This window comes from Euphorbia lathyris, chromosome 8 (genome assembly GCF_963576675.1).
Source record: "Euphorbia lathyris chromosome 8, ddEupLath1.1, whole genome shotgun sequence".
In the NCBI taxonomy this organism is placed as follows: Eukaryota; Viridiplantae; Streptophyta; class Magnoliopsida; order Malpighiales; family Euphorbiaceae; genus Euphorbia; species Euphorbia lathyris.
In genome coordinates this window covers 43986441-43998112 of record NC_088917.1, presented here as the reverse complement: position 1 = coordinate 43998112, position 11672 = coordinate 43986441, and the positions used below count along the sequence as shown (strand labels likewise).

The following is an 11672-nucleotide window of genomic DNA, read 5'->3' as shown; positions in this document are numbered from 1 at the left end:
TCCAAAAAACAATATTCCTTTGAAGAGTAAATATACTCGGCCAAAGATAAAAAAGTTTTGAATTAGGGATCAAAAGATAAGTTCTCCACCAAAATTAAATTGGAAAAGATGCACAAAGGTCCCTCCTTCAACATCAACCGATACATCATCAAAATTGGCTATAAATAGTCAAGCCATTTCATTCATTTGCTCAAAGGGAGAATTACAAAAGTTGAGAAGAAAAGAACATTTCATTTGTGTGAAAATTATATCGTATTCTTGCATCCATTTTTCCCTTGAAACAAGAGAGTGATTGAAATTTAAATATTCTTCTGTCATTTGTAAAAATATCAAATATATAGCTTGAGTCTTTTGTTCTTACTAGATCATTTGAAAAGTGTAGGCTTTTAGGCACTTGTAGGTTTAAGATTGTGAGTTTCTTAATAGAGCTTGTAAAAATTGAATGGTGAGTTTCTGAAACACTCGGTAAGTTTTGAGAGAAGTGAATATTGAAGAAATATTTACTTGCGCAGCTTTTAGGTTGTAAACGCTCCACAAGCTTGATTCTTGCGCAGTACAAGAATCACAGTGGAAAATCTCTAGAGGTTCTCTCGAGAACAGGAGTAGATCTTAGTTGTCGAACCTGTATAAATTGTCACGAGTCTAAACTTCTCTGTCGCTGCTCTTTTAATTATTGCCTATTTACTTATCTGCAAATATTTAACTGTGGTCATTTTTATATTTGCTTAAAACATTTTAAAAGACTTTATTAAACATTTTTCACTAAATATATTTAACTTGCATAATCATTTAATTCCGCAAATATATTCAAGTGTGCAAATAATTATACAGAGCATAAATTTATTTAAGTTGAAAGATAAATTTTTAAAAGGGTAATAAACACTATGTATCCCCTTCTAGTATTTATATAGTCATATTGGACCAACATATTGCGCCACCAACGCTTAAGTCCTTGATGCGGATGGCATGGCAAGGGCTTAGAATCTCTCGATGGATTAGGCCAACGTTTCTCTTTCGGTCTGGACCATTCGATTGAGGTTTTGCATTGTTTTCCTCTCAAGGACAGATGCCACAAAATGGTCAGTGAATGACTTGGCCAATGCTGGAGAAGTTTACTAGAATTTCTCTCCATTATGATCTTTTAAACCAAACAAAATCTTATAACTTCCTGATCAAGTTAATCTCTTACGTCTTCTACTCTTTTCCCTTTTTAATTCTTTTTTTACTAACCCCTTTCAACCCTTCATCAAATCAAAACTTTAAAAATAATTTATTTGAAGGGAAACCTTAATAAATTTCTTAAAATCAATCCAGTACAATGATTTAATTTTAAAACATTAAACATATATAAACAAATTCAATTATTGATTTAAAATTTGGATAGAGGTCATGCTTATTTTATTTTTGACAAAGTAAACATTACTTTCTTTGTTCTCACCATTGGATGGTGGAATGTAAAATTAATCCAATGATGAAAACTAACAAAAACAATGGATACTTTGTTGTTGTTTTTTTTTTTTTTTTACAAAGTAACCAAATTCAAATTCATTATACAAAATGATACAGAGTAATTAATATAAGCAAAGCCTAAGTATAATTTAAAAGCTGACAGACAGTAGTAAGTGCCTAGGTCCAATTGTGTTGTTAATATGATAAGTTGAAAGAAAGAAAGAGAAAAACGACGATGAGCATGCATCAATTGCACTTATTATGAGGTCCTTTCATTTCGTATGGTATGGCATTTGTGAAAAATCCAACTCACTTCAATTATACAACAGACAATCTCTATCCTTCTCCACCTGCTCTCTCTATCCCACTTAGACTTGGGCAAAAATTATAAAAAAAAAATTGTAACGACAACTAATTTGAAATAAAAAGTAGTTTTCTAAAGACATTGAATTCTCTAAAATCTGAATGACTTAACACATAAAACACTGGTAAACTACCCAACTTTACTCATTTTCACGATATGACTATTAAACTTCAAAATGTAACATAAAAGTCACTCAACTTTACACTTTCTAACTTCACTCATTTTCACGATATGGCTACTAAACTTCAAAACGTAACATAAAAGTCACTCCACTTTACACGTTAATTGAAGTTTAGTGAGAGTGACTTTTATATTATATTTTAAAGTTTAGTGGTCATACCTTTGAAAATGAACAAAATTCAGTAACCATGGATGTAATACACCCTGTAAAACAGGTATAGAAAAATTATAATGTAAAGCAACACATGCAAAACATGATTTTACAGTTTTCAGCTTAATTAGGAAACTACAATAAAACCAAGTCCCCGTGGAGATGGGAAATAAATGAGATTATTATTGTTTACACTATATCTCACTTACAAGATGAGCAGACTATATTTTGATATGTCCTGATGTAACAAATGCAACAAGAAGAGGTCATACTACAAAATCAGTTACAGTTACAAGTTCAAAGTGGATCTTCTAATCTAATTCCTCCCAACAAAAACCAAGCTGGTGTTTTCTTCTTAAGAATAAAAAATAAAAAAAATTAAGAAAATTTGATTCTCTATCATATTCACCTCCACTTGTCACGTAGTTCTTTCTTCTCTGATAAAACCCATGTTACAAAGATTGCCACCACAAGTGCAACAATTGTAATAAGTAACAAAGCGTAGCTGAAATCCTCCGTAAGAGAATCGTATGTTCTCGAGGGTGCAAGGCGAGTGAAAAAGAGATCCACACCATATGCGAATACAAGTGTGTTTGATTCAAGTTTAGCTGCTACAGTTACTATTCCTCGTAGACCCTCCACTTGAAGGGCATGTGTAACATACGACTGCAAAATGATTTTCGCATCAGTTTCCAAAGAAGATGTACAGGTAGAAATCACTATACACGAGCTTAAGCTAAGTTATTTTGTATTATATAATTTTCAAAGTCTCTAGTAGATAAATGCATGTGTAATAGTTTGCAGGTTTCCTAAGAACATTCTTAGCTTTATCAGCTGTGGTTAAAATAATAGTGAATCTTGAATCCTTCAGGTGACCCCGATTAAATGCTTCTACACCCACACCTTCCAATAGTTTATCCACGGTTAGCCAGGTGCTCATAAATTAATAGAAATTCAATCTAATGACCAAGTTCAGCCAAATACATGCAAGGCTCTACATATTTCAAATGAAATCTGTCAAAGTTAGCCTATCTTCATTTGTCAGCTTCTTTGGGATCCTTGCAGCTAAATATATCATCTATAAAAGAGAGTTCGATGCCTAAGATAAAAAAAAAGCATGGCCATTCTTCTAACTTAAATAGCTGCCAAATCAGAATCTAGTTATATCCTGAAGATTTTGTAGACATAAAGCAAGGCTACAGAAGAGTATGGCCAAACAAATTGACAGATACATGACAACTAACCTGAGGAATGATTGGCAATGCATCGGTAAGAGGTAAAATTCCTTCTTCCTTCTCTGCTTGTGAGGGGTTAATTGAGCGACGAGGATCTACGAAACGCTTATCAAGTGCCAAAATCTGTAAAAGCATTAAATCACAGTTAGCACACAAAGAAGTGCATCTGCCATATGAAAACCTATGTCCATATTTCTGTAAGATATATAAAATCAAAATGTCACAAAAGAAACTAGAGATCACTTAGAATTTTAGCTTGTTCAAAATTTTTGACCAACCTGATCACCAATAGTACCAATAAGCAACTGCTTTGAAGTTATACCCTTGGCCGTAGTTGTAACAGCTATCGCTTTGACAGAGTGCGTAAAGAAGTATGACTGTGACTTTGTTACTATCTCAGGTCGAGAATATGAAGAAATGTGAGAAGTGAGATTATGCTTTCCAAGAACAAGCTTCCACACATCTTTGTTGTCCTGCAAGCAATTTGCAAATTTCATTATATTTTAGAACATTCAGAAAAACTGAAAAGGTACTCAAGGTCCACATGTGCTTACTGCCCGAGACTGATCATAGATTTCAATTACTGACATCTCATGTCTGTGTGCTCTAAGATTAAAATAGTGGTAGACAACCCAGTTTTCACTAAACACCTGCCAAAAATCAAGTTAAATGACACAATATATTCCAACTCAAAAAAAAGAAAGAACAAAAAAACAAAAAAAAAAAACCTACTGCATGGACTGGACCATGTGCACCATGATGAGTTACACGATGTAATATGCGCCCAGTTACGGTATCAATAACATATGCAACCAACGAAGATTCCTCTGGAGTGGCTGATCCAATACCTCCAATGGCTTTTGGTGTAACAGTCACCACGAAAAGTAAATTTTTTGATATATATTTATACATAACATCCTGGTCTGCTATAACCTTTGCTTGAGTATGGACCACCTGAGAACAAAATCAAAAAGCATGTTTACAATTGAAATATGTTAGAGATTAATACAAAAGAAGTTGTTAGGCCTTAACTATAAGCTTAAGCTTTTAGTTCAATTGGTTCCTTGACGTGGTATCAGTGCCTTTTTGACCAAGTGACCAAAGGTTCAATTCCTGGCAACCACATTTGTTGATTTAATTTCAAACATGGTAAATGAGCCTGTGTTGTTCACGCTTCAACCCAATTGGCATTCGTGTGCGGGATGTGTCAGATATTAATGTGAATTGCGCGTTAACTATTAGCTTAAGCTTTTAGTTCAATTGGTTCCATGACAAAATATAAAGTCAACAACATATATAAATACTCCTATGCCATGTAAAAGAGCAGAAACTGGAAGTAGAAACAGCAAAGCGCGCCACATATAGGAGAGGGAATGCACAAGTAAAAGAGTTATTTGTCTACAATCCAATCATGGGGTTAAATGCAATGAAGCTCACTCAATCAACTTCAACTATTGTTTCACAATGGTCAATAAACTTCAAAACTGAACTTTGATTTTGTCTCACTAGAGTGACTACTATGAACTTTCGACCAAATTTGTGCCAAAAAACTTACATGGCATAATTTAACCATGGGCTCAAGCCACGTCAAAGTCTAAAAACACCATGTCAGCTCCACTAATACCATATCGGTAACATAATCGCCTCAAACTTCAATTTTTGTTGTTTATAGATTTGCTGTGGTATTTTTGTTGCTCACATGACATCAATTAAGTTGCCTTGGCGTGACCCAAAATCTAATGTGACATGACCAACAGTCCAAGTAATGTCATAGATTTGACCGTGAATTCACAACAGTAACTTCGATGGGGCATATTCATTTTCCAGTTATTTTTATGACACAAAGTGAAGTTCAGTGACCAAGTGACACAATAGTCAAAAGTTAAGTGGCCGTCATTCAATTTTATCCCTCAATCATGTAATAAAGAGAACTTGTTTCACAGAACTAATTTAGAACGGGTGAGGGTGAAGACTGGTTACTTAAGCACCAACATATGGACGAGGAATTATTGAAGATATAATACGCATAATGCTGTTCTACTGCAACTTCAAAAAATCATATATGCTGTCAATAGCAAAGCTTTTTGGACAGTTCAAATCAACCAGAAATCCATCTAGACTCATTTAAAAAAACAAAAATGATATATAAGTTAGAAAGTAAAAAAATAGATTAGCATAAAAATGATTGTTTGACACATGGAAAGAAGTGGCAATCATAAGAAATTAGCTGTCAGCATTTTGAGGGATAAAAAGGTTTACCTCATTCAACTTTCTTGTCACAGTTGTGATGATCTTTTCAGACTCCAAAGGGAATACAATCGACCACATGTTCCTAGTTTCAAAGCAAAATTCCTCTGCTTCTCTACCAATGCAATGTCCCTTCAACGCATGCCCTCTAATAAAACCATTGTCTCCCTCAACTGAATACCAGTAAATATTTGAGAACTCACGCTGAAAAATATCAACAGCTTCTGCAGTCTTTGGGTATAAATGAGCTTGTTGGTGAGCATCTATAAGTAGATGCAACCTTTGTTCAGTTGAATCAGTAAATGGCAGGGAAATCACTTGCACAACAGAATGAACAAGACTGGAAGTGAGCTCTTTTCCAGTGTAAGTATCAACAAAAGACAATACACCTGGTGCACCAAAACTTGGTCCACACCTGCCAACTACAAGTATAGATGGATTTTCATCCATAGCATGGTGATGAGGGACTTGCCACTGATATACATTAAGGGCAATTGGGTTTTCACATGCTTCTGATTTACGTAGAGACTTCAGCAGGAGAGACCATACAACACGTCCATCTCCAGTGTGCAAAGCAAAAACCTTTCCAGATTTAGTAAGTACAATGAGCAGTTTCCGGAACCCATTATGATCTCTGGTCAATTTGCTCTTCTCAGAGCTTTTCAACCTCATTGCTTGAATGGCTACCACTTCCTCAGGGCTTGCAAGCAATAAGGTACCCTTAAGCTTCAAAAAGTGGCCCTTGAAACAGTAAAAGATAATGTATCAAAATTCATAATCAGAGAAGTCTAGTCAACTGTCAAAATTACACAATGAACACAATACTTAACAGAAATCTTAGAAAACAAGACATAAACCATGCAACTATAAATCCTATCATACAACAACAACAACAACGAAGTCTTAGTCCCGAAATGATTCCGGGTCGGCTAACATGAACCACCATACAAAACCCGTGAACTTCAAGTCGTGTCAGCGACATAAATTCTCTCCCTCCACTCTGTCCTATCCACTACAATATTTTCCTTAATCCCCAATAAACTCATATCACTCTCGATCACCCTCTTCCAAGTTTGCTTAGGTCTTCCCCTACCCCTCACCATTGCATCCCTTTGCCACTCTTCAGTCCTCCCAACCGGCGCATCAAGCGCTCTTCGTCTTACATGGCCAAACCACCTTAGTCGGTTTTCCCTCATTTTATTCTCAATAGATGTAACCCCTACTTTTGTCCCAATTATTTCATTACTCACCCAATCCTTTCTCGTATGACCACACCCTCATTTTATTCTCAATAGATGTAACCCCTACTTTTGTCCTATTTATTTCATTACTCACCCGATCCTTCCTCGTATGACCACACATCCACCTGAACCATAAATCTTATCATGCCGTTACAAAATGGGCTTCCACATTTCTTACCTTTTTTTTTACAACCTACACATTTCTTACTAATGGCATGTAAATAATAGATCAAAAAGAGTTAAGCATTTGATCTTAGTTAGCTTGTTGAATAGTAAGGATGTCAAAGGTTGTTCATTCAATTGTTGAAATTTTCCACTTCTGCTGGTAAGCATGAACACAGGGCAATGCAAACAAATGAACTCTTGGTGAGGAAGTCAGTGAATGGAATTGGGTATAAGTCCACAAACCATAGGGGAGGGAGGGGTGTGGACTGGGGTGGGATACGTGAGAGGGAGAGGGAGAAGACGAAAGGCAAGAGCAACTAAGCTTCAATTTCAATTCTATTCCACTATAATTGGTGATTATATCATACTTCATTATGAGAACTTGAAAAGCTTTGATATGAAAATCTTTACAAAGCCATCTTAGCAATTAGATGGTACCTTAAGCCATTCAAAGAGGTTTTCTTCCACTTTTGCTACTGATACACCTTTCTTCTCCACAGGAAGTTCAGACGTTGTAACATCTATTACTGAGGCAAGGCCATCCTCCCTGCTCCAGACAATCTCACCTTGCTGTAGCAGTAATAGTGAATGATCTTCCATCACAATCAAAGCCCTAAATCCATGAGATTTATCTGTTCGGATATAATTATTAATGAAAACCTTGTGGACTGTCCCTCTTGGCTGATCCATCTTAATAATTTGCCTAAGCAAATCACTATCCTTGTCATGACCAAGCTTCACAGTAAGATAGATGTCATTGCTTCGATGCTCGACAAGTGCATATGCTTCTAGATCGTCTGACAATGAGAGCGCACCACTGATAGCTGTTACATGATTGAGTTTGTCTATCACCTCCAACTTGCCTTCACTTGTCACTCGTATAAATACTGTGAGCGTATTCGATTTCAAGGTAAACATCCCTGCAATTTTTGAGGGTAATATCATTGCCTTCCCTGAGAAATCCTCAATTAGATCAGAGATGTAAGTCTTCTGAAAGCTGATTTGTCCATTCAGAAAGTTCACTGTAGTCACAGTTGACCCAGTAGAGTCCAGAACCACAAGTGTATCACTTGAAACTAAAGAAACTTCCCCTGAAAATCCACCAGAAAATTCTGCGCTTTCATGCTTCAGTAGCTCTCCATTCTTCGCATCAATTTGGTACACATCTAACTGGAATGAACCAACAAATCCAACCACATGTATTATATCACTGCCAAGGGGAAGAACAACTTGCTGTACTTCAAAACTGCAAATGAAGTGAATTATAGACACATCAATGAAATGGTTTTCGGAAACATAAACATTATTGGAAACATGACACTTAAAATTCTTAGAACCTTTCAGCAGCAAACTCTTTCTTCCAAAGAACTTCACCGTGTATGCTTGAAACAGCATGAAGACATCCTTTGCTGAACACCAGGATCACATTATCCTTATCAACCCTTGAGCTTGACTGCAGAACGAAACCTAAGTTAAATGCAAATTGTAGTGAAAATTTCTAGAATGCACAACACGTAGCAAAATATGTAAAAAAGAATTGAGATTCTGAAAGTGTTCAACACTCGACACAATAAATGAATGAAAAATAAAATTTAAAAGTAGGAAACAGATTATGATGATTGGCGAAGTATAATCTGATATCAAAATGGCTCAGAAATATTCCTTCTCACATGAGCATGAAGATCACATAGATGCTTTTGTTAATTGCAATTCATTGACCATAGCAAAACCAAGAGATTATTCTAGATAAGGGATTAAGATTATCAACTCACCGGTACCAAAAATAATGACTTTGAGTGATATGGGCCCTGAAGATAAGACTCCCACACCATCTGTCCATCAGGAAGGTTCCATGCCCTCACAATACTTCCCTCTGATGAAAGAGTAACAACATCTGAAAAAATATGGTAGAACATGTCAGATTTGAAATAACTAGAACATCCAAATGCAGATTATTTCCAGTTCATAGAAGAAGTCAAAAACAATATCTATCATATCTACATAAAGTCAAAAAGCATTGCTCTTATACATGATCAAACCAGGAATGAATTAAGCGAATAGCTCAAAAGAAACTGATAAAGATGAGTACATATAGAAACCAACATTTTGCACATTGCATGCCTCACTTTTTTTCCGAAGTCTTCTACTAAACCAAAAGACTCAAGGCATGAACTCATAGATGACTATTTGATAACTTTCTAAGGTATGAACTCATAGAGACAATATCACTAACCATAGTGAAACTAAACTAAATTGTTTATGGATAAAAAAAAAATCCTGGATCTTCTTAACAAAACAATCAGGCAGCTACATGGTCAAGAACAAAATCAAACATGTAAACAGCTAAGAAATATATAGCAATTTGAAAAGATTCAAACGCAATGATGGCAATTACATTTTCCCATGGCGATTTCAATTCCATCAATAGGATCATTGGTCCCAAGAACATGCCTCCAAACTGCATAAAGAAAAAGAAAAACAACAAAAATTTAACCTCCTTTAAAGAAAATATTGAAGATACATACAAAATTAGAAAATAGCCTCTGCCAAAAAAAAAGGAAGAAAAGAAAAGGATTAAGCTACTTAATAAGCCAATAAACACAGATCATATATAAAATAAATACTAATTACAGAATACTTACAAATCTCGCCATGTCGAAGATCTAGTGAAGCGATAACATTCTCTTCAGTGGAAACAACAACGCGCTTTCGACCAGTCTTCTGTGTATGGAAGACTGCGTCCTTCACTTTCCCAATATATTGTTGATGCCTGGGTGAAAAGTAAAGCAAGTATTATAGCAATCAAGTCAGAATTCAATTCGTGCTCTAGTAGCTGGTGTACAGTGAAACAGACAGCATAAGAAGCAAAGTTCAATAACTAATCAGATTTCAGTTAAACATAAAGCAAGGGCAAGTAGCTGAGTTGGGATTTCAGCAAATCATAGAGGAAAGGAGACAATATTATCGGCGAATATTCTTCAAAAGTGAAAACTATTTTATTCGAGAAACAATCGAACTGAAATTGAGTACAAGACAGGAGCTCACCAGTCCATGAGGCCAACTTGATCTTCGAAAAGAGAGAAAGTAGTAAAAGCAGATGATAAAAGGAGTAAAGAGGCAAGAAAAGCCCTAATCGCCATGTTGATGGCGAAAAGAACTTATTTTCTTCTATCTTCTTCCACAGTGAGAAGAGAGAGAGATCTGAGAAGACGATGTGTTTGTTTTGTAAGAAGTGAAGAAAACGCACTCTGCCTCGTCGCCGGCTTACAAATTATTGTTCGCCTCAGAAAATCAAAATTAAAACCCAAGAAAAAATAATGTATAGTGAGGTGAGGTGTATTTGTTTAAAAATTGCACTCCCATTTTAAACATCTTTTTCCTTTGCCATAAATCACATTTACCTCCCTAGTTTAGGTTCAAATAAGCTTTTATTATGTCTTTTCCTTTTTATAAGATCTCATTTAAATACCTTCAAAAAAATGTGAAATAGATATATAAAAAAATATATATCACACTATTTAAGTAGGATTATTAATTTTGGTTTTTTGGTCTCTCTCTACTAAAAGTTTTTCCTTTTTTGGTCTCTCCCTGGTGAGATTTTATCGTTTTTGGTTTCTCCCCGTTATTTACTATTACTACTACACATCGTGCATTGCTTTCTTTCGACCTATGAACGGGATATTGAGGAGAATTTAGCCTGACTTCACATTAGTGGAGATAGAATAATTTACTTTTCTATTCATTTTAATTCCTAACTCAATAACTTCATTTTTATTCACTTTAATTCCAGATTTAATAAACTTTATTTTTTTGTTCATCTTAATGTTCAATTTAATACTTTTTGTTTTATTCGTTTTAGTTCCTAATTTGAAACTTTTCATTTTATTCATTCTAGTCCGTATTTTGGAATTTTATATTTTATTTACTTTGATCCTTAATTTAAAATTTTCCTCTTTCTTTCAATTAGGTCACTGAATAAACTTTTTAAGTTTATTCAGTTTAATCTTTTGTCTATTTTTACTCCATAATTAATTGTATAGCTATGTTATTTGTTTCTAACCTTTTTGTTTAGGTGGATATGAGTATGAGAGAATATTATTTTGGTGTGGATTGAAGATCCAGGAATGTCCGGATGTAATTGTATTTAAATAGTGCCTATTTTATTGCTTTTGGAGCTGTAATGTTTTGTTGTGTATTTGCTTTTCTGTATAAATGTGTAATATGACATAAAAAATGAATTTTTCAAAATCAAGTATTCAAAACGAATTTAAAAAGGTTAAAAGAGTTATTAATAGCCTGAGTGTATTTTAAAATGTTAAATAGGAGGCCGGTGGATTCACCGAGCAATTTTGAGAGTGCTTAATATTTCCTTTCGAGGAGATATTAACCTTCCCCAAGCGTACCTAACTTCCTAAACCCACTTGCTTCCCGTAAGGAATCTCAGTAACATTCTCGGACCAAAAATTCGGGTGGCTATTTTTTCTCCGATATCGGTCCTACCGAGCAAGTCATTATCTCAATTAGACTCCGAGTTCAAATAGTACCATAATAGTCATGACGGACCTCCCACGAGTGAAAGCCTGTTGAGGTAGTCTCCGTCTACAATCGTCCATGTATACTGAGAAGTTATTCTCTTCTTT

The 11672-nt window shown here is 35.0% G+C and overlaps 1 protein-coding gene across 1 annotated transcript; it reads right to left on the bottom strand.

Moving 5' to 3' along the window:
- Positions 1-2285: 2285 nt before the first annotated feature.
- Positions 2286-10352, bottom strand: LOC136202339 (uncharacterized). Its single transcript, XM_065992898.1, has 12 exons — positions 10078-10352; positions 9675-9802; positions 9428-9490; positions 8805-8926; positions 8370-8485; positions 7471-8278; positions 5639-6367; positions 4112-4333; positions 3934-4029; positions 3658-3852; positions 3389-3502; positions 2286-2810 (listed from the first exon to the last, which is right to left on the bottom strand). Exons 1-12 carry the CDS (start codon positions 10170-10172, stop codon positions 2550-2552), a joined length of 2949 nt encoding a protein of 982 aa, XP_065848970.1. The 5' UTR covers positions 10173-10352; the 3' UTR covers positions 2286-2549.
- Positions 10353-11672: the final 1320 nt, after the last annotated feature.